We start from the raw sequence: 24,512 nt of genomic DNA on the forward strand, positions 1-24,512 counted from the left end.
CCAACTTGACACAGACATAGCTTTCCAATCCAGAACTGGATTATGGGCCTGCAGCCATGGCAGACCCAAAGCGACAACATCATGCAAATTATGCAGCACAAGAAAGCGAATCACCTCCTGATGTACAGGAGTCATGCACATGGTCACTTGAGTCCAATATTGAGGCTTATTCTCAGCCAATGATGTAGTATCAATTCCCCTCAGTGGAATAGGGAATTCCAAAGGCTCCAGTACAAAACCACAGCGCCTGGCAAACGACAAATCCATCAGATTCAGGGCAGCACCTGAATCCACAAAAGCCATAACCGAGTAGGATGACAAAGAACAAATTAAAGTAACAGACAAAATGAATTTAGGCTGTATAGTACCAATGGTGACAGGTTTAGCAATTTTTTTAACGCGCTTAGAGCATGCTGAGATAACATGAGTTGAATCACCACAGTAAAAGCACAACCCATTTTGACGTCTATGATTTTGCCGCTCAATTCTGGTCAGAACTCGGTCACATTGCATAGACTCAGGTCTCTGTTCAGAAAACACCGCCAGATGGTGCGCAGATTTGCGCTCCCGCAAACGCCGATCAATCTGAATGGCCAAAGCCATTGAGTCATTCAGACTTGCAGGAGTGGGGAACTCATAACATTCTTAATGGCTTTAGAAAGACCTTCTCTGAAATTTGCAGCCAGGGCACACTCATTCCATTGAGTAAGCACCGACCATTTCCGAAATTTTTGACAATACACCTCAGCTTCATCCTGGCCCTGAGAAAGAGCCAGCAAGGCCTTTTCTGCCTGGTTCTCAATATTAGGTTCCTCATAAAGCAGTCCAAGCGCCAGAAAAAACGCATCCTCATTCAGCAATGCAGGATCTCCTGGCACCAGAGAGAAGGCCCAATCTTGAGGGTTGCCACGTAACAAGGAGATAACAATTTTAACTTGCTGAGCGGAATCACCAGAGGAACAAGGTCTCAAAGATAGAAATAATTTACAATTATTCTTAAAATTCAGAAACCTAGATCTATCTCCAGAAAACAACTCAGGAATAGGTATTTTTGGCTCTGACATAGGGCTATGAACAACAAAATCCTGAATGCTTTGCACCCTTGCAGCAAGATGATCCACACTAGAAGTCAGACTCTGAATATCCATGTCTGCAGCTGAACACAAAACCACCCAGAGATTAAGGGGATGAGAGAAGCTGGACAGACTGCAGCAAAGATAGAGAGAAAAAAAAAATTGTACTCAGGGCTTCTCTTATCCCACTTCTGCGATGCATTAAACACTTTTTGGGCCTGCTCTACTGTTATGATCCTAGTGGCTGAGGATCACAAAATGGACTAGCTAAGTTTATGAACATAGACACGAGCTCTAGGGAGGTGGTAACTGGACTGACCGCAAACCTGATCCTAACCAACACACTAAAGGAAGCCGGTGAACGTGCCTAAAATCCTGGACGTCTCGACGCAGCCTGAGAAACTATCTACTCCTGGAGGGAAAGTAAGACCTCACCTGCCTCAAGAGAAATCACCCCAAAGATATAGGAAGCCCCCAACAAATAATAACGGTGAGGTAAGGGGAAAACACAAACGTAGAAATGAAAACAGATTAAGCAAATGAGGTCCGCTAATACTAGATAGCAGAAGACAGATAGGGAACTGTGCGGTCAGTAAAAAAACCCTATGCAAAATATCCACGCTGAGAATACAAGAACCCCCACACCAACTAACGGTGTGAGGGGAGAAACTCAGCCCCCTAGAGCTACCAGCAAGCAAGGAAATCACATATTAGCAAGCCGGACAAAAATAAACCAAGAAACATGTGACCACTGATGGTCAAAAAATGAACCAAGCAAAACTTAGCTTCTCTTGAAGAGACTGATAACGAAGGACTGCAGGAGAGCTCCAAAATAGCACTGAAGACATTGACAGCAGGCAACAACTGAGAGTCCAGGTGAACTAAATAGGAAACCAGCTAAGAGATAACGAGACAGCTGATCCTGCCTCAGACCTGCAGAATGACACAAAGAACCACCAGAGGGAGCCCAAAGACAGCACTCACACAGTACCAGTTGTGACCACAAGAGGGAGCCCAAAAACAGAGTTCACAACAAAGCTCCCCCAGCCATGGCAGTCGCAGGCATAAATGCTGCAGACCCTCCCCATCCTCTGAAGATTCCCGCCATCATTTTTGCTGTCCCTCTAAATGTCGCTATTCCCATTACCGCCACAGACACAGCTTGCATAGGAGCTGTCATAGATCTCGGTCCTCTAGATGGCATTCCCCATATGCACCTGAGAGTCATGATAGCCGGAATCGAACACGAGACAGAAGATGATGGCCAAGGCCTTTATTCATGGCTGTCAGCCAGAGCGAACCATCAACACCTCCCAGGGCTTCCAGCCACATCATCGCCCATACAGGAGCCGGAGTTCCTACATCACCTGGAGTCACCCGGCATCAGGCACACGATGCTCCATCATTGGCTGCTGACCAGAAAGACCCATCCCCATCTCCCAGGGCCACCAGCCAACATCTGACCATCGATATAACCGTAGCCGGAGTTCCTCCATCACCTGGAGTCACTTGGGCTCAGTAACGCGACAGATGTCAGCTGTCATGTGCTCCATCATTGGCTGGGCTTCCGGCCAACACCAAATCATCGCGACAATGGGAGCCAGAATTCCTCCATCACCTGAAGCCACTCGTGCTCACACACACAACAGTCAACAGCAGCTACGTGTTACCTCATTAGATTACGGCCAGAGAGTCTCATCCCCATCTCCCTGGGCTTCCAGCCAACACCAAACCATTGCTACAATGGGAACCGGAGTTCCTCCATCACCTGGAGATGCCCGGTCTGCATTAGACAGTGGTGAGTGCTTTGAAACTAACAAACACCACACTGTACATAACACAGGAGACAACAAACTAGCATCAGCTATCAAGGCGCTAGTTCAACACTTAAATCATCCACGAGGGTCAACCGACATTAAAATAACACCTCATTCTGCTAGTCTACATAAAGACGCATTTTTTTTGCTGAATTAGCCTGCTAGGGGCTCACATAGACCAAGAGACTAAACAGAAAATATGGAATAATGATTACGTGGACATATGGTCATTATTATCTGCAGACCAACAGTCCGTAGATAAGGAAAGGAGGACAGGCGAATGGGTATATGAGAGGAATAAGCCAAAAATAGCACGAATGTGAACAACTGGCTGCAAGCCTTCGTTGTCCTAAGCGGCATTATGGGCCAGACCCATCCAGAATGCTGTTCAGAACTATTTATTTATTAGGACCTAATATACAATTCATATAAATCCAATGGCAGTTCTGCCTGGAGGCGGTATGATGAGGAGTTCTGCAGGCGGCTAGCCCTGCAGACCGATTTAGGCTGGGAGTTAAATCGACAGATGAATGGCTACAACTAATGCTGTCATAGGAACAGCCCTCCTTTTCACCAACGACCACTAATTAATAACGTAGACGATGAACTTGTCAACTCACTGTTATCTTCCGATTGGCAGGCCTTCAAAGTCCTTATCCCCAATGCAAAGCCATCTGGCCTCCAGTGTCCTCCATCCCTGTGGGACACTGTGGTCAATCACTGATGCCATTAATCCGTGCTTCTGTTACACTGGCTACCTGGCAGGTTTATGGTAAGGCATGGAAAGAGTAGTGCTCTCTAATTCACGGTAGGCCGGTTGATAAGTGTGATCGTGCGAGGGGTAAATTTTAGAATCTGCTCAGGCAAAGAGGCGTGTTGGGTACATCGGCGCAAACTTTTTTTTATTGGGAATAGCTTTATCTTCCAACTAATGGGGTGGGCGGAAGTTACTAAGTACTTTTTCATCAAACAAGCCATTAAAGGCTGGAAAAGGCGCCAACCTAGTCAGGAATGTCAGTGCCCCATCTCATTGAGACTATTGCATGATATTATCACAATATCCTTATCAGCGTGCAAGTCGCAATATGAGTCAACCCTAGTATCTGCAGCTTTCGCAACCGCATTTTTCGGCGCAAGGGCAGCAACCGAAGCAGCTAGGGCAGGAGTATCAGAGGCCGAAGTGCAGAGAATGGGTCACGGGAAATCCACATGCTTCGCAGGTTATAATATGCTCAAGTAACGAATTTTGTCTCTTGCAGATGTCCGTAAGCCCGCAGTTTGGGTAGTAGGACATTCATATGTCTACTGGGCGAACAAAATGGCCAAACTTTGACCTGGTGAAAAAAATCTAGGCTTCCCGAGACTGGAAGTCAACTGGAGAGGTATCAGGGGGCTCCAATGGCAACAGATCTTCCCAGAAGTAGTTAACATCTCTAAGAAGGCCAAAGGGCCGGTGATATTAGTGTTACATGCCGGTGGCAATGATTTGCGCTCTGTACAGCGATGTCAACAGACATAGAGAGTTTTACCTGGCTTTTACCGGATCTGGTATTGGTGTGGTCGGAGATAGTGCCACGAGCAGTCTGGCATGGAGCAAAAGATACAAAAGTCATAGAGAGATCAAGAAAAATGATCAATGCGTGGATGGCAATGTTGGTAAAAAGGAAATTACGACATCGTGGTTTGCCATCACCAGCTGGAGAGAGATAACTCGGCACTATTGAGACCAGGTAGATCATACACATGATCCTCCGTGGTGGAAGTGTAGAGAGGGGCAAAGGTTCATAACCACTCACTGGCCTGCTCACCTGTCGGTCGCAGACAGTGCTTTCGGCGATGAGCCAGTTATGAAATGTAATTGCCTTTCTCTGCATATGTAATTAATAAAATGTGACCAACCTGTTCAACCAATCTAGGCCTGGCCGCGATTTAATTGTGGGATTGGTGGCAGGGGGAAGGCACTGTTTACAACACATGGGTCTCCACAGTCTGGCAGGCACGGTACTAAGGAACGTGTCTCTGACTGCGGAGCCCCTATAACCAAAGCTAGAGAAAATACATTCTGGTGCCTTATTCCCCCCTCCCGCTACTCCCACAGGTGATGCAGTAATTGGGGCGCCCAACTGACCAATGAGGCAAAGGGGAAGTGGCGTCCGGCCACACGCACATGGGTTAAATTCAGGTGCCAGGGGTCAGTGCCTTTCTCTTTCTCCCCGGCTGACCCCTGGAAGCTGTTGTCCCAGCCTCCCTCCCTTATATATTCATTGATGTTTTGCGCTGCCAGAAAAAATATATCATGTAAAATAAAAATAAAGGAATTTTCTGTTTTAAGTCACAGCGGAAGTGTAGAGATGGGCAAAGGTTCGTCACCACTCATTGGCCTGCTCGCCTGTCGGTCGCAGACAGGGCCTTAGGCGATGAGCCAGTTATGAAATGTAATTGCCTTTCTCTGCATATGTAATTAATAAACTGTGACCGACCTGTTCAACCCATCTAGGCCTGGCCGTGATTTCATTTGGTAGGAGGGGGGAAGGCACTGTTTATGACACATGAGTCTCTGCAGTCTAGCTTAGAACATTCCTTCTCCTGTTTGAAGCATATAACGACAGACAGCCAGTTCTCCTCGCTGGTTTCAGTGCAGAGTAATTATAAGTGCTACAACTAAAGTATTGATGAGTGTGCTTACACACACTTTCAGCTATCATTTATTGTCAGTAAGTGTGGGAGGAGGATAATCACAGCAGAGCTTAGTCTAGCTACAAACTCATCTTCAAATATGCCTCTCAATTCTAAGTTATCTCCTGTACCTCCTCCCCTTACACTGACTGCAGTGAGATAAAGCTGAAAGGTGGTTGCAATCTCTACTCTACTTTAGGCACTTGTAATCATTCTGCAGTGAGACCAGTGGGGAGATCAGACCTGTCTGAACTTCACGTCTTAACAGAGGAGAAATATTGTTCTAAGATCCTGTGGAGGAGTGTTTTTTGTTCCCCAGTAAGCTGCTGCACGCTTATGATTGGTCAATATCATGCAGGGTAAAAAGTATACACCCACGGAGAAAAATCTCTGGTAATGCCCCCTCGGACATAGTGTAAATTATAACCTAAACTTTGCAAGCTAATTTCTCCCTAATTCAGCTATCATTATTTCAGGTTTGTACATGTAATTATCACTAACCTTGCTTAATGTGCGTAAGAGCAGTGTCTTTAGTTGTGGATAGAAAAGAGCTGGTATATTCCATTCTCTTAGCAGTGACATGGTTTTTGCTTGTAGTACTAGTAATCTCTGAGTAGTAAATGTCAAACATAAAAAACACAGATTCCATAAAATATCACCATGTATTTTTTTACAGTATATGATGATGTTACAGAAAGCTGGCTAACCTTGGATACTATGTGCAGCAGATGCAGAAACAGCAGGCAAATGGACAGTGGATCCTCCATCAGTTGGATTTCTTTTAGAAGTTAAATTATGCTGCCATGTTGTGTTCTCTGAACAAGATTGTATATATCAGTACATAAATGTAACACAGTTCGGTAATTCTGATCTGTGCAATTATAACAAACCTTCAGTTTGAGATTTAGATGTTTCAGTATTCAGGACAGTGTGGTTGGGGATTAATGTGGGTGGAAGGTTCTTCGTGCTGCTAAGACTGGGGGTGGCATTTAGATGGATTTCTGCACAGACAAATTAATAATAATAAACTCGTGTTTAGAAGATATAATGTTGTACCATCAGAATTGTACAGTAATACAGTAATATTGCAATTATTACATTTCCTGTAATATTCATCAGAACATCATTAGATTACATACTGTTTGGATAGTCTGATGTCTATTCACAGACTACAGGTTGGTAGATTTGTATAGCATCATCAGGGATGCGTGAACGTGCTCAATAATGCTCGGATATCACTCGAGTGTCTGGGTGCTTGGTTGTGCTCATCATTCAACGGGCATTGACTGGTGCTCAGATTTGGAACTCGAATCCGCGCCCAACATGTTTAGCACCTGTTATACAGCCAAGAAGCATGCGGGTATTGCCTGCCAGTCTTTGTAATGCCGTAGCTATCTTGGTAGTGACATTACTGTGATTGGCTGGCCACATTCCCTCGTCAGAGGTTGTAAAAGGACTGGTGCCACCGCGCTTGGCTCACTGACGCCATTAAAAAGCTCAGAGATAATTTATTCACAGCTATCCAAACCTATGTGTGTACAGTTTAACTAATCAAAGATCTCTATTGTTGATATGGTGCTGATGCTGAACCTTCATACTAAAGGTACCGTCACACTCAGTGATGCTGCTGCGATATAGACAACGAGCCAATCGCTGCAGCGTCGCTGTTTAGGTCGCTGGGGAGCTGTCACACAGACAGCTCTCTCCAGCGACCAACGATCAGGGGAACGACTTCGGCATCGTTGAAACTGTCTTCAACGATGCCGAAGTCCCCCTGCAGCACCCGGGTAACCAGGGTAAATATCGGGTTACTAAGCGCAGGGCCGCGCTTAGTAACCCGATATTTACCCTGGTTACCATTGTTAAACATTGCTGGCATCTTTGCTTTTGCTGTCAAACACAACGATACACGCCGATCTGACGACCAAATAAAGTTCTGGACTTCTAGCTCCGACCAGCGATATCACAGCGGGATCCAGATCGCTGCTGCGTGTCAAACACAACGAGATCGCTATTCAGGACGCTGCAACGTCACGGATTGTCGTTCTCGCTGCAAAGTCGCTTAGTGTGAAGGTACCTTAACAGTCCTAAGGATTAATCTTGTGCTTTGCTGATTATATCAGATAAATTTTGCTTTTAGCCTAGGGACTATTGCAGGAGCAGAGAGAATGGCAGAATAAAGGCTCAAGGCAGGGCTTAGGGCTTTGCAGTCCACTGCTAAATATATAGATGCAGCACGTAACCACCTTTTTTTGGGGTGGTGGTGAAAAAATATACTTTATTGTCATCCATAGAGTATTGTGTGCTTTGTATGACAGCATTGTGGTATGTAACACTTGAAATAGAGTTAACACATTTTTTGGGATTCAATTAGTCATCCATAGAGTATGACGCGCTTTGTTTTACATTTCAGTGGTATATCACACTCCAAAAAAGCAATAAAACATTTTTATGGATTGACTTTGTCATCCGTAGAGTATTGTGTGCTTTGTGTTACATTTCTGTGGTATACAACTTTCCAAAAATGAGTCAAAAAACTTTTTTAATTCAATTTGTTATCTATAGAGCATTACATGATTTTTTTTAAATTTTGGTGATATATAACACTTCAAACAATCATTTGAAAATTTTTCTGGCCTGAATTTGTTATCCATAGAGTATTACGTGATTAGTGGTACATTATGGTGTTATTAAACTCCAAAATAATGCTTTGTGTGCTGCCGGTGACCATTTTGTATATATTACATGTGCAGTAAAGGACGGGGAAGTGAAAGTGCTGATGATGGTGCATGCAGACTCCGAGGACATGGGGCAGGTGTGACTATGCCTGTTGCTCCAGCACAAGAAACGTGAAACATAGCATGCTGTCCCACTTTGCAGGGAGGCACAGTACACCACTTCTGAAGCCAGAGCAGTGCGAACAGGTGGTTGGTTGGATAGCAGATAATGCTTCCAGCGTGATTACCAGCAACATTAAGCCTTCCACTTGGTCCAGTCTCACCAGCCTACAGTCTGGATCACTTAAACCTCACCCTGATAATCCTTCCTCCCACCATGTCCAGTCCTAGGAAACCAGTGATCCCACAATAGGACACTCTGAGAAGCACTTTACAAGATCAATTCTTGATTGTGGCCTTTCAGTCTGCATGCTCCAAGAGGGACAAAAGGACATGCTGGATAGTGATGCACAAAACGTAGAGTAACAATGACCACAAGAACATGACGGTGGGGAATGGCAAATTTGGGATAAGAAGGAAGATGATGATGAGATACAGTTGCCGCTAAGTCTTGTTGTTGTTAAGTCACAAAGTCAGGAGGACTAGTGTTCAGTGGTGGAAGGTGAGGTGGTAGATAATGTAGGTGCCTCCTACCCTGGCCCTGTCCTTGTACATTCGGAGGCACCATCATCAGGCATTTACAAATTCTTATCCCAGCACTACGTTCACTAAATGAGTACATTTCCTAGCTGCTTGTAGTGAAAATGTTTCCGTTTAGGCTTGTGGATGAGGGGGATTTCTACTGACTCATTGCAGTACCCATCCCTATATACTTGATCCATAGCTGCCACTATATCTACCATAGTGGCGTCCTCGCCTTGTACCACCACGTGTCCAGGAACATCACATGTGCCCTTACCAATGCAGTTACTGGGATTGTCCACTTAAAGACCGACATGTGGACTAGCGCTTGTGGCCAGGGACACTACATCTCCCTATTGCCCTGGCACATTTTCTTCTTCGGTTTTGCTATCTCCCTTATAGCACACTGGGTCAAACTTGTGAAATTCAAGGCTGACTCCCACCCTGGCATGACACATGTGCCACTGATGCCAAGAATTGCTGGCCCTACTTCTATCAGGGTTTCTGCAACCTCACTCATCTGTTCAAAATGGATTGGGTAACAATGAGGAAGAGGAGGAGGCTAAGGAGAAGGAGGAACAGGAGCTGGTTAGTAGTACAACGAAAGCTAGTACGTACACAAGCTTTGTACCTTCTCTCCTATGTGAATAGGCTGTGGAGGGGGATGATTAGGAAGAGTGTGAAGAGAGAAGAGAAGGAGAGTCATCTTCATGGCAAAAACAGGGAGGGAGTTTGGCACATAAGGCCGACTTTATGTAAAGCTGTCTTTCCCATGGCTTTCATGTTATAGTCATCTTGCCCAAAACAGAGTACTGGTTGTTCATCCTGGTAGACCCACACTGCAAGAAGAACCTTGCATCTCTCTGTACTGAGGCAGAAAGGTCTATTAAAATGGTGCTACACCAGATGGCCATTGTGGAAAAAATGTTGAAAAAACTCAGATCAGACAATGCCAGTGCAGCGCCCCAGAGTCCTGGTCGTTGCAGTAATGTCGCTCTTCCACTAGGGGGAGTGATGTTACGTCTGATGGTACTAAAGGAGTTCATCTTTCCAGGTATCACAAGACACACACTACACTTCACATTCCAGTCCACCAGGGGGAGCAAAGGTGCTATTTACTAGGCCACTCCTCACATACGGGTAAAACTGGTGGGTTGGATTGGAAGTCAGGCAGAAGCAAGCTGGGCTCGGCCCAGGGAACATCTAGTGAGAGAGAAGCTACCTGGGTGAGGCCCGGACAAGACCTGTCAGGCAGACAGGGGGAGAAGGAGGAACATCTGAGCTGCAGACAGAGGGCTCCTGCCAGGGGTGGGATCCTCACAGAGGCCCAGCAAGAGATAGATCGTTACGGAGCTGCGCCTGCACCCCTTGCGGCAGCATCCTAACAAAGGACACGAAGCGAAGTATATTGTGGAGAGTGAGAAATGGAGTCACAGCAAAAGGAGATAATACCGGGAGGAGTCTTGCCTTAAGATCGGCAACATTCTTCTGAAGCGCGTAGCCGGTGGCTGGAACACCGAGGGAGTAATTGACTCTACGAATTACTTCAGAGACGGCAGGACAGTCGATTCCAAGTTGGCTGCCCGACCTAAATACCTAAGCAGACAACGGAGGCAATTGTGGGAGAGGGGCATCAATAGGGTCCCTATAAAATAACTCCAGGCCTACCCCGTCATACGGGTTTGTCCTATCTATACCATCTAGGGGACAGAGAGAAATAACATCAGTAACATCTACAAAGGTTGTGAGGACTATCCCGTGGTGCTCAGCAGGGAGGTACTACAACACACAGGCGCTAGTAAGAAGGCTACTGATTTCCACCTGGATAAGGGAACTCTGGATGTGCCTTCAGACCGGCCGGACTCAGCCAGCCCTGTGAACAGTACTCTGGACTGCGGACTCTGAAGTCTTCAGTAAAAGGTAAAGAGACTGCAACCTTTGTGTCCTCGTTATTCACTGCGCCTTACAACGTCCACCATCACCACCTACACATCTGGGAAGCCCTGGGGACATACTTCACCTGTGGGAAGGTATACCATCTAGCTGCCATTCCATCACCCCAGCGGACCCCTAAGCAGCGTCGGTCGCCCTGACTGAACACCACAGGTGGCGTCACGAACATCACCATTCTACAAACTTTATTCCCATTTATTTGGGCGCCCCTCATAGGGCCACGGGCCGGGTCGGGCCACCGTGACATCCCCTGTTATGATCTGGTGACCTTGGAGCCGCGTGGGACTTTCTCAGGAGTAGGTGGAACCTGTACTGACCGCAAACCCTAAACTGACACTGCAACTAGAAGTAGCCGTGGGGTGTACCTAACACATCCTAGACACCTCGACACAGCCGGAGGACTAAATACCCCTATAGATGGAAATGGCTCTAAAACTGGAGTCTGAACAATATAATCAGAAATACTCTGTACCCTAGCAGCAAGCTGGTCTACACGAGAAGCTAATCCCTGAACATCCATGCTAGCACAAGACTCCTCAGTCACCCAGAGAAAAAGAGGGAAGAAAAGACAAAGCAGGCTACAGAAAAAAAAATGGCTCAACACCTTTCTTCCCTTCCTCTGAGATGCATTTAACTCATTGCTGGCCAGTTGTACTGTTATGATCTGGTGACCTTGGAGCCGCATGGGACTTTCTCAGGAGTAGGTGGAACCTGTACTGACCGCAAACCCTAAACTGACACCGCAACTAGAAGTAGCCGTGGGGTGTACCTAACATCCTAGACACCTTGACACAGCTGGAGGACTAAATACCCCTATAGATGGAAATGGGAATTCTATCTTGCCTCAGAGCAGAACCCCAAAGGATAGGCAGCCCCCCACAAATATTGACTGTGAGTATTAGAGGAAAAGACACACGCAGGCAGAAATCAGGATTTAGCAAAAGAGGCCACGCTAGCTAAATAGGAAAGGATAGGACAGAATACTAAGCGGTCAGTATTAAAACCCTAAAAATATCCACAGCAGATAATACAAAAATTCCACCATCTAACTAAAGACATGGAGTGTATATCTGCTTCTCCTGAGAATCCAACTTGACTGAAAATATCCAAACACAGTCTAAGCTGGACAAGAAAAAATCATGAATAGCACTGAATTGTAAAGCACACAGCATGTGTGCTGTAGAAACAAAAACCAGACACTTATCTTTGCTGATTTGGCAGCAGGGCAGGAGGAACCAGACAGAGATGCAAAACCTCCAAGAACAATGGACAACTGGCAAGGGCTAATGAATCCTGCACACCTAAATATCCCAGACAGAGCTGCAATCAGCAGGGACACCTGCCCAGGATTGCAACCCAGGGACAACTGCATTACTATCAACAACCACCGGAGGGAACCCAAGAGCAGAATTCACAACAATCCCCGTCGGGAACTGAAGGACCCGGTACCGAGTACCCCATTGCCCTTATGTGGGGGCGCTCCACTAGCAGCAGGGGCAAGCTTCCTTCTCCCAACCAAAGAGGAGAGGCAATGGAGACATATACCAGGTACAGCAGAGGCAGGGGTATACTGTCGAAGGCTTAGGCCAACTTTATTACACCCTCCCAGCGTTGATGTCCTGATGACCGGGGATTATTTGACAAGGACGGAAAAGTTTATAAAGATGGTCAAGCAATTCCTGGCCGACCTAACTAGCGTACTCCCTAATTTCTCTGCAATCTTCAACTATTGGGTTTCAAACCTGAACCATGGCATGAGCTGTCCCTCTATACCTTGTGTCTTGTCTGAGAGGGCTTTTAGTGCCGCCACGGATCATAAAAGACAGGCTCCTTTGCCTGGCAACAGAAAATGCTGACAGACCCACTCTATTAAAAATAAACAAAACCAGGATTAGCTCCGACTTTTCCACATCACCAGATGACAACATCACATAAAGTGTTTTTAATCTTTAAAGGGAACCTGTCACCCCCAAAATCGATGGTGAGGTAAGCTCGCGGTCATCAGGGGCTTATCTACAGCATTCTGTAATGCTGTAGATAAGCCGCTGATGTTACCTAAAAGAGGAGAAAAAGACGTTAGATTATACCCACCCAGGGGCGGTCCCGCTCCAATGGGCGTCTCAGGTCCGGTACAGCGCCTCCCATCTTCATTCCATGACGTCCTCTTCTGGTCTTCACGCCGCGGCTCCGATGCAGGCGTACTTTGTCTGCCCTGTTGAGGGCAGAGAAAAGTACTACAATGCGCAGGCGCCGTAAAGATCAGAGAGGCCTGGTGCCTGCGCACTGCAGTACTTTGCTCTGCCCTCAACAGGGCAGACAAAGTACGCCTGCGCCGCAGCCGCAGCGTGAAGAACAGAAGAGGACGTCATGGAATGAAGATAGGAGGCGCCAGAGCGGACCTGAGACACCCATTTGACTGGACCGCAGCGGGACCGCCCCTGGGTGAGTATAATTTAACCTCTTTTTCTCCTCTTTCAGGTAACATTGGGTGCTTATCTACAGCATTACAGAATGCTGTAGATAAGCCCCTGATGATGGTGAGCTTACCTCACCATCGATTTTGGGGGTGAAAGGTTCCCTTTAATATTTGAATGAGGCCTTCTAGTTGTTGTATTCAAGGGTCTATGGATGTGTGCAGAGCTTTTATGAGTGTAGGAGTACCACAACTACACTTTATTTACAATATTTTAATAAGGCTCCCCAGTTGTTGCCTTCAAAAGTGTATGGATAACCTGCTTGTATTTTTTCGGCAGGCTTTACACTTAGTCTTTATGAGTCTAGAAGTACCACTACATGGTAATTTGAAATTGCAAAAAAGCTGAGGAGAAAGAATAGTTAACCCCTTTCTACCTTTGGATGTACTATTCCGTCCATGTGGGGTGGGCCCTACTTCCCATGGATGGAATAGTACGTCCAGCATGATCAGCCGTGCTCACGGGGGGAGCGCGGCCGTTCGCGGCCGGGTGTCAGCTGACTATCACAGCTGACATCCGGCACTATGTGCCAGGAGCGGTCACGGACTGCTCCTGGCACATTAACCCCCAGAATGCTGCTCCCTGCATGCTTCCCTGAGACCCTCGGAGCAACGGGATGTGATCGCGTTGCTCCGAGGGTCTCCTACCTCCTCCTCCCTGCAGGTCCGGATCCAAAATGGCCACGGGGGGGCCTTCCGGGTCCTGCAGGGAGGTGGCTTTCAACGCCTGCAAAGTGTCAGATCAGCGATCTGATCATATATAGTGATGTCCCCCCGGGGCAATGTAAAAAAGTAAAAAAAAAACAACATTTACATGTGTAAAAAAAAAGTACACATATTTAGTATCACAGCGTCCGTAACGACCCGACCTATAAAACTGTCCCACTAGTTAACCCCTTCAGTGAACACCGTTAAAAAGAAAAAAAAACACAGGCACAAAACGACACTTTATTATCATACCGCCAAACAAAAAGTGGAATAACACGTGATCAAAAAAACAGATATAAATATCCATGGTACCGCTGAAAACGTCATCTTGTCCCGCAAAAAAAACACCTGCCATACAGCATCACCAACGAAAAAATTAAAAAGTTATAGTTCTCAGAATAAAGCAATGCAAAAAAAATTATTTTTTATATAAAATAGTTTTTATCGTATAAAAGCGCAGAAACATAAAAAAATGATATAAATGAGGTATCGCTGTAATCGTTCTGACCCAAAGAATAAAACTGCTTTATCAATTTTACCAAACGCGGAACGGTATAAGCGCCCCCCCCCCAAAGAAATTCATGAATAGCTGGTTTTTGTTCATTCTACCTCACAAAAATCAGAATAAAAAGCGATCAAAAAATGTCACGTGCCCGAAAATGGTACAAAAAAAGTCAACTCGTCCCGCAAAAAACAAGACCTCACATGACTCTGTTTACCAAAATATGGAAAAATTATAGCTCTCAAAATGTGGAGACGCAAAATCAATTTTTTGCAATAAAAAGCATCTTTTAGTGTTTGACGGCTGCCAATCATAAAAATCCGCTAAAAAACCCGCTATAAAAGTAAATCAAAACCCCCCATCATCACCCCCTTAGTTAGAGAAAAATAATAAAATTTTAAAAAAATGTATTTATTTCCATTTTCCCATTAGGGTTAGAGTTAGGGTTGGGGCTAAAGTTAGGGTTAGGGTTGTGGCTAAAGTTAGGGTTAGGGTTGGGCTAAAGTTTAGGGTTAGGGCTACAGTTAGGGTTAAGGTTGGGGTTAGGGTTGGAGCTAAAGTTAGGGTTAGGGTTGGGGCTAAAGTTAGGGTTAGGGTTGGTGCTAAAGTTAGGGTTAGGGTTGGGGCTAAAGTTAGGGTTAGTGTTGGGGCTAAAGTTAGGGTTTGGATTACATTTACAGTTGGGATTAGGGTTGGGATTAGGGTTAGGTGAGTGGTTAGGATTGGGATTGGGGTTAGGGGTGTGTTTGGGATAGGGTTTCAGTTAGAATTGGGGGGTTTCCACTGTTTAGGCACATCAGGGGCTCTCCAAAGGCAACATGGCGTCCGATCTCAATTCCAGCCAATTCTGCGTTGAAAAAGTAAAACAGTGCTCCTTCCGAGCTCTCCCGTGCGCCCAAACAGGGGTTTACCCCAACATATTGGGTATCAGCGTACTTAGAACAAATTAGACAACTACTTTTGGGGTCCAATGTCTCCTGTTACCCTTGGGAAAATACAAAACGGGGGGCATTTGTGTGGAAAAAAAAGATTTTTTATTTTCACGGCTCTTTGTTATAAACTGTAGTGAAACACTTGGGGGTTCAAAGTTCTCACAACACTTCTAGATAAGTTCCTTGGGGGGTCTGTTATGACCCCAATGGCAGAGGGTCTCAAAAGTACATACCAAGTCTGCAAACATAAAAAACCAGCTCATAGGGCAGTGGTAACTGGGCTAACCGTATATCTAATCCTAGCACCACAAATAGCAGCAGCCGGGGAACGTGCCTACGTTGGTTCTAGACGTCTCGCGCCAGCCGGAGAACTAACTAACCCTAGAAGGGAAAAGATAGACCTTTCTTGCCTCCAGAGAAAAGACCCAAAAGTTGGATACAAGCCCCCCACAAATAAAAACGGTGAGGTAAGGAGAAAAGACAAACGTAAGAATGAACTAGATATTTAGCAAAGAGAGGCCCACTGACTAATAGCAGAATATAGTAAGATGACTTATACGGTCAGCAAAAACCCTATCAAAATTTCCACGCTGGATATTCAAGAACCCCCGAACCATCTAATGGCCCGGGGGGAGAATACCAGCCCCCTAGAGCTTCCAGCAAAATCAGGAATCACATTTAGTACAAGCTGGACAGAAAATAAGAGCCATACAAATAACCAAAAAACAAGGAAGCACGACTTAGCTTAATTTTGCAAGAATCAGGACCAGCAGACAGGAGCAAACAGAAAGGATCTGATTACAACGATGCCAGGCACTGGACTGAGAATCCAGGAAGCTTATATAGCAACACCCCTGGACTAACGACCCAGGTGGGTGCCAAACTGAGAAAGACAATCCCAGAGTCATATCACCAGTGACCACAAGAGGGAGCCAAAAAAGTCTAATTCACAACAGTACCCCCCCTTTAAGGAGGGGTCACCGAACCCTCACCAAGACCACCAGGGCGATCAGGATGAGCAGCGTGAAAGGCACGAACTAAGTCGGCCGCATGCACATCAGAGGCAACCACCCAGGAATTATCCTCCTGACCATAGCCCTTCCACTTGACCAGATACTGAAGCCTCCGCCTGGAGAGACGAGAATCCAAGATCTTCTCCACCACGTACTCCAACTCGCCCTCAACCAAGACCGGAGCAGGAGGCTCAACAGAAGGAACCACAGGTACAACGTACCGCCGCAACAAAGACCTATGGAACACGTTGTGAATGGCAAACGACACCGGAAGATCCAAGCGAAAGGACACAGGATTAAGGATTTCCAATATCTTGTAAGGACCGATGAAGCGAGGCTTAAATTTAGGAGAGGAGACCTTCATAGGAACAAATCGAGAAGACAGCCATACCAAATCCCCAACACGAAGTCGGGGACCCACACCGCGGCGGCGGTTGGCAAAACGCTGAGCCTTCTCCTGTGACAACTTCAAGTTGTCCACCACATGATTCCAGATCTGCTGCAACCTATCCACCACGGAATCTACCCCAGGACAGTCAGAAGGCTCCACATGTCCCGAGGAAAAACGGGGATGGAAACCAGAGTTGCAAAAAAAAGGCGAAACCAAAGTAGCGGAACTAGCCCGATTATTAAGGGCAAACTGAGCCAACGGCAAGAAGGTCACCCAATCATCCTGATCTGCAGAAACAAAACACCTCAAATAAGCCTCCAGAGTCTGATTAGTTCGCTCCGTTTGTCCATTAGTCTGAGGATGAAAGGCAGACGAAAACGACAAATCAATGCCCATCTTAGCACAAAAGGATCGCCAGAACCTGGAAACAAACTGGGATCCTCTGTCAGACACAATATTCTCAGGAATGCCGTGTAAACGAACCACATTCTGAAAGAACAAAGGAACCAGATCGGAAGAGGAAGGCAGCTTAGGCAAAGATACCAAATGGACCATCTTGGAAAAGCGATCACATACCACCCAGATGACAGACATGCCCTGAGACACCGGAAGATCTGAAATGAAATCCATGGAAATGTGTGTCCAAGGCCTCTTCGGGACAGGCAAGGGCAAGAGCAACCCGCTGGCACGAGAACAGCAAGGCTTAGCTCGAGCACAAGTCCCACAGGACTGCACAAATGACCGCACATCCCGTGACAAGGAAGGCCACCAAAAGGACCTAGCCACCAGATCTCTGGTGCCAAAAATTCCCGGATGCCCTGCCAACACCGAGGAATGAACCTCGGAAATGACTCTGCTGGTCCACTTATCAGGAACAAACAGTCTGTCAGGTGGACAAGAGTCAGGTCTACCAGCCTGAAATCTCTGCAACACACGTCGCAAATCCGGAGAAATGGCTGACAAGATAACTCCCTCTTTAAGAATACCAACTGGTTCTACGACTCCAGGAGAGTCAGGCACAAAGCTCCTTGAAAGAGCATCAGCCTTCACATTCTTTGAACCTGGTAAATACGAGACCACAAAGTCAAAACGGGAGAAAAACAATGACCAGCGGGCCTGTCTAGGATTCAGGCGTTTAGCAGACTCAAGATACATCAGATTTTTGTGATCAGTCAAGACCACCACACGATGCTTAGCACCCTCGAGCCAATGACGCCACTCCTCAAATGCCCACTTCATGGCCAACAACTCCCGATTGCCAACATCATAATTCCGCTCAGCAGGCGAAAACTTCCTAGAGAAAAAGGCACATGGTCTCATTACAGAGCAACCAGGGCCTCTCTGCGACAAAACGGCCCCTGCCCCAATCTCAGAAGCATCCACTTCAACCTGAAAGGGCAGTGAGACATCAGGCTGGCACAAAACAGGCGCCGAAGTAAACCGGCGCTTCAACTCTTGGAAAGCTTCCATGGCTGCAGGAGCCCAGTTAGCAACATCAGAACCTTTCTTGGTCATATCCGTCAAAGGTTTAACAACGCTAGAAAAATTAGCGATAAAACGACGGTAGAAGTTAGCAAAACCCAAGAACTTCTGAAGACTTTTAACTGACGTGGGCTGAGTCCAATCATGAATAGCTCGGACCTTGACTGGGTCCATCTCCACCGCAGAAGGGGAAAAAATAAACCCCAAAAAGGGAACCTTCTGTACTCCAAAGAGACACTTTGAGCCCTTAACAAACAAAGCATGCTCACGCAAAACCTGAAATACCATCCTGACCTGCTCTACATGCGAGTCCCAATCATCAGAAAAAAACAGAATATCATCCAGATAAACAATCATAAATTTAGAATTTAGAATACTGTGCACAGTTCTGGTCTCCGGTGTATAAGAAAGACATAGCTGAACTAGAGCGGGTGCAGAGAAGAGCGACCAAGGTTATTAGAGGACTGGGGGGTCTGCAATACCAAGATAGGTTATTACACTTGGGGCTATTTAGTTTGGAAAAACGAAGACTAAGGGGTGATCTTATTTTAATGTATAAATATATGAGGGGACAGTACAAAGACCTTTCTGATGATCTTTTTAATCATAGACCTGAGACAGGGACAAGGGGGCATCCTCTACGTCTGGAGGAAAGAAGGTTTAAGCATAATAACAGACGCGGATTCTTTACTGTAAGAGCAGTGAGACTATGGAACTCTCTGCCGTATGATGTTGTAATGAGTGATTCATTAATTAAATTTAAGAGGGGACTGGATACCTTTCTGGAAAAGTATAATATTACAGGGTATATACACTAGATTCCTTGATAAGGCGTTGATCCAGGGAACTAGTCTGATTGCCGTATGTGGAGTCGGGAAGGAATTTTTTTCCCCATGGTGGAGTTACTCCTTGCCACATGGGTTTTTTTTGCCTTCCTCTGGATCAACATGTTAGGGCATGTTAGGTTAGGCTATGGGTTGAACTAGATGGACTTAAAGTCTTCCTTCAACCTCAATAACTATGTAACTATGTAATAAATTTATCCAGATACTTCCGGAAAATATCATGCATAAAGGACTGAAACACTGAAGGAGCATTAGAGAGCCCAAGAGGCATCACCAAGTACTCAAAATGACCTTCGGGCGTATTAAATGCAGTTTTCCATTCATCTCCCTGCTTAATGCGCACAAGGTTGTACGCACCACGAAGATCTATCTTGGTGAACCACTTGGCACCTTTAATCCGGGCAAACAAGTCCGACAACAGAGGCAAAGGATACTGAAATTTAACAGTGATTTTATTCAGAAGCCGATAGTCAATACAAGGTCTCAAAGATCCGTCCTTCTTGGCCACAAAAAAGAATCCCGCACCAAGAGGGGAAGAGGATGGACGGATATGCCCCTTCTCCAGAGACTCCTTGATATACGAACGCATTGCGGTATGCTCAGGTACAGACAGATTAATTAGTCTTCCCTTAGGAAATTTACTACCTGGAATCAAATCTATGGCGCAGTCACAGTCCCTATGAGGAGGCAGAGCACTGGACCTGGACTCGCTGAATACATCCTGATAATCAGACAAATACTCAGGAACTTCCGAAGGAGTAGAGGAAGCAATAGACACTGGCAGGGAATCACCATGAATTCCCTGACAGCCCCAACTTGACACAGACATTGCCTTCCAATCCAAGACTGGATTATGGGTCTGTAACCATTGCAGACCCAAAACGACCAAATCATGCATTTTATGCAGAACAAGAAAACGAATCACCTCCCGATGTTCAGGAGTCATGCACATGGTTACCTGTGTCCAAAACTGCGGTTTATTTTCCGCCAATGGCGTAGCATCAATACCTCTAAGAGGGATAGGATTTACCAAAGGCTCAAGAACAAAACCACAGCGCTTGGCAAATGACAGATCCATAAGACTCAGGGCAGCACCTGAATCCACAAACGCCATAACAGGGTAGGAAGACAATGAGCAAATTAAAGTCACAGACAAAATAAATTTAGGTTGCAAATTACCAATGGCGACAGGGCTAACAACCCTTGTTAGGCGTTTAGAGCATGCTGATATAACATGTGTAGAATCACCACAGTAAAAACACAACCCATTCTGACGTCTATGATTTTTCCATTCATTTCTAGTCTGAATTCTATCACATTGCATTAAATCAGGTGTTTGTTCAGACAACACCACCAGAGGATTAGCAGTTTTGCGCTCCCGCAAACGCCGGTCAATTTGAATAGCCAGCGCCATGGAATCATTCAGACTTGTAGGAATGGAGAAACCCACCATCACATTCTTAATGGCTTCAGAAAGGCCATTTCTGAAATTTGCGGCCAGAGCACACTCATTCCACTGAGTAAGCACGGACCATTTCCGAAATTTTTGGCAATACACTTCAGCTTCATCCTGGCCCTGAGAAATAGCCAGCAAGGCTTTTTCTGCCTGAATTTCAAGATTGGGTTCCTCGTAAAGCAATCCGAGCGCCAGAAAAAACGCATCAATATTTGCCAATGCCGGATCTCCTGGCGCTAGCGAGAAGGCCCAATCCTGAGGGTCGCCCCGTAAGAAAGAGATAACAATTTTAACTTGCTGAGCTGAGTCTCCAGATGAACGGGGTCTCAGAGATAGAAACAATTTACAATTATTCCTGAAATTCCTAAACTTGAATCGGTCTCCAGAGAACAGTTCAGGAATAGGTATTTTAGGTTCAGACATTGGACTACTGGTAACAAAATCTTGTATGCCCTGCACACGAGCAGCAAGCTGATCCACACTTGTAATCAAGGCCTGGACATTCATGTCTGCAGCAAGCACAAGCCACTCAGAGGTAAAGGGGAGGAACAAAGAGAGGAAAAAAAAAAAAAAAAACCTCAGAATTTCCTTTCTTATTATCCCACTTCTGCAATGCATTAAACATTCAACTTTGGCCTGGCATACTGTTATGACCCCAATGGCAGAGGGTCTCAAAAGTACATACCAAGTCTGCAAACATAAAAAACCAGCTCATAGGGCAGTGGTAACTGGGCTAACCGTATATCTAATCCTAGCACCACAAATAGCAGCAGCCGGGGAACGTGCCTACGTTGGTTCTAGACGTCTCGCGCCAGCCGGAGAACTAACTAACCCTAGAAGGGAAAAGATAGACCTTTCTTGCCTCCAGAGAAAAGACCCAAAAGTTGGATACAAGCCCCCCACAAATAAAAACGGTGAGGTAAGGAGAAAAGACAAACGTAAGAATGAACTAGATATTTAGCAAAGAGAGGCCCACTGACTAATAGCAGAATATAGTAAGATGACTTATACGGTCAGCAAAAACCCTATCAAAATTTCCACGCTGGATATTCAAGAACCCCCGAACCATCTAACGGCCCAGGGGGAGAATACCAGCCCCCTAGAGCTTCCAGCAAAATCAGGAATCACATTTAGTACAAGCTGGACAGAAAATAAGAGCCATACAAATAACCAAAAAACAAGGAAGCACGACTTAGCTTAATTTTGCAAGAATCAGGACCAGCAGACAGGAGCAAACAGAAAGGATCTGATTACAACAATGCCAGGCACTGGACTGAGAATCCAGGAAGCTTATATAGCAACACCCCTGGACTAACGACCCAGGTGGGTGCCAAACTGAGAAAGACAATCCCAGAGTCATATCACCAGTGACCACAAGAGGGAGCCAAAAAAGTCTAATTCACAACAGGGGTCTAGTTTCCAATATGGGGTCATTTGTGGGGGGGGTTCAACTGTTTAGGTACATCAGGGGCTCTGCAAATGCAACCTGACGCCTGCAGACCAATCCATCTAAGTCTGCATTCCAAACGGCGCTCCTTTCCTTCCGAGCTCTGCCATGCGCCCAAACAGTGGTTCCCCCCCACATATGGGGTATCAGCGTACTCAGGGCAAATTGGACAACAACTTTTGGGGACTAATTTTTCCTGTTACCCTTAGGAAAATACAAAACTGGGGGCTACAAAATAATTTGTGTGGAAAAAAAAATATTTTTTATTTTCTCAGCTCTGCGTTATAAACTGCAGTGAAACACTTGGGGGTTCAAAGTTCTCACAACACATCTAGATAAGTTCCTTGGGGGGTCTAGTTTCCAATATGGGGTCACTTGTGGGGAGTTTCTACTGTTTAGGTACATCAGGGGCTCTGCAAACGCAATGTGATGCCTGCAGACCATTCAATCTAAGTCTGCATTCCAAACAGTGCTCCTTCCCTTCCAAGCTCTGCCATGCGCCCAAACAGTAGTTTTCTCCCACTTATGGGGTATCAGCGTACTCTAGACAAATTGGACAACAACTTTTGGGGTCCAGTTTCTCCTGTTACCTTTGGGAAAATACAAAACTGGGGGCTAAGAAATAATTTTTGTGGAAAAAAAAAATATTTTTTATTTTCACTTCACTGCGTTATAAACTGTAGTGAAACACTTGGGGGTTCAAAGTGCTCACCACACATCTGCATAAGTTCCTTAGGGGGTCTACTTTCCAAAATGGTGTCACTTGTGGGGGGTTTCAATGTTTAGGCACATCAGGGGCTCTCCAAACGCGACATGGCGTCCTATCTCATTTCCAGTCAATTTTGCATTGAAAAGTCAAATGGCGCTCCTTCCCTTCTGAGCTCTGCCATGCGCCCCCACATATGGGGTATCAGCATACTCAGAACAAATTGTACAACAACCCTCGGGGTCCAATTTCTCCTGTTACTCTTGGTAAAATAAAACAAATTGGAGCTAAATTAAATTTTTTGTGAAAAAAAGTTAAATGTTCATTTTTTTTTTAAAACATTCCAAAAATTCCTGTAAAACACCTGAAGGGTTAATAAACTTCTTGAATGTGGGTTTGAGCACCTTGGGGGGTGCAATTTTTAGAATGGAGTCACACTTGGGTATTTTCTATCATATAGACCCCTCGAAGTGACTTCAAATGTGATGTGGTCCCTAAAAAAAAAATGGTGTTGTAAAAATGAGAAATTGCTGGTCAACTTTTAACCCTTATAACTCCCTAACAAAAAAAAATGTTGGTTCCAAAATTGTGCTGATGTAAAGTAGACATGTGGAAATGTTACTTATTAAGTATTTTGTGTGACATACCTCTGTGATTTAAGGGCATAAAAATTCAAATTTGGAAAATTACAAAATTTTCAAAATTTTCGCCAAATTTCTGTTTTTTCACAAATAAATGCAGGTAATATCAAAGAAATTTTACAACTGTCATGAAGTACAATATGACACGAGAAAACAGTGTCAAAATCACTGGGATCCGTTGAAGCGTTCCAGAGTTATAACCTCATAAAGGGACACTGGTCAAAATTGTAAAAATTGTCCCGGTCATTAACGTGCAAACAACACTTGGGGGTAAAGGGGTTAAAAAATAAGGTCTTGTCTGCTGGATAAATATCAGGAATCATATCAATATATGTTGACCTAATGCAGGATAATATGGATACTGCAGATCCACTGATGGAAATCAGCAAAAAAGCATAAAAATGTGAAAAGTTTGTGGTTCATATCCGCTCTGCTAGCTGGTGAAGAAAACACCTGAGAATATAAAATAAACCGTTTCTTTATTTTTTCTACGCGTTTCAAAGTGTGACCCACTTCTTCAGGAAATAAAAAAGCAATATCATTTTGAACAGAATATATATGACAATTTGATTTGATTTTTAATTTAAAATTGTTATTTTTTACCATTTTGTCTTACATGCAAGTCAATATACAGGAAAGAATGTTTCTTAACTTTTTTTCCTGTAAACTCAAATTTCTCTTCGATTTTAAATGTTTTGTTAGTCCTTAAAGTGGAGAAATGTGACACCATTGTTCTCAGCAGCGATCTAGGAGTTAGAGATGCTTCCAGGTATCTTCCCCTTCCTGTTCTCCTTCGATTCAGCACTTTTTCCATCTATGTCAAAATTTTCACTGCCCTCCAGACCTCCTTGTAGGGTCTGCCGGAAAAATGCTCGGATTTCCCATTGATCCCCTTTTCACTTATTACTCGAAACAAGCATCCGACTATTAGGAATTGCTTGGTTGGTTCAAGTAACAAGCATCCAAGCATTTTAGTGCTTGCTCATCACTAGTCTACAAGCCTATTGGCCAAACAAAATAATCTTGGAAAATCCTCTG

General features: G+C 45.1%; 1 protein-coding gene across 5 annotated transcripts in view; it reads right to left on the minus strand.

The window, feature by feature from the left end:
- LOC143815672 (uncharacterized) overlaps window positions 1-24,512 on the minus strand; it is a 219,540-nt gene that overhangs the window by 108,914 nt on the left and 86,114 nt on the right. For all 5 annotated transcript variants that reach the window (XR_013223776.1, XM_077295171.1, XM_077295172.1 and 2 more), the window contains 3 exons: window positions 6,457-6,567; window positions 6,274-6,381; window positions 6,068-6,175 (listed from right to left, as the gene is read on the minus strand). Coding sequence is in view for 4 of the 5 variants with exons in the window: in XM_077295171.1 (XP_077151286.1) it covers window positions 6,068-6,175; window positions 6,274-6,381; window positions 6,457-6,567 (327 nt within the window). In the remaining variant the exon portion in view is untranslated. The remainder of the gene's footprint in view (window positions 1-6,067; window positions 6,176-6,273; window positions 6,382-6,456; window positions 6,568-24,512) is intronic.

This window comes from Ranitomeya variabilis, chromosome 3 (assembly GCF_051348905.1).
Source record: "Ranitomeya variabilis isolate aRanVar5 chromosome 3, aRanVar5.hap1, whole genome shotgun sequence".
NCBI classification, from domain to species: Eukaryota; Metazoa; Chordata; class Amphibia; order Anura; family Dendrobatidae; genus Ranitomeya; species Ranitomeya variabilis.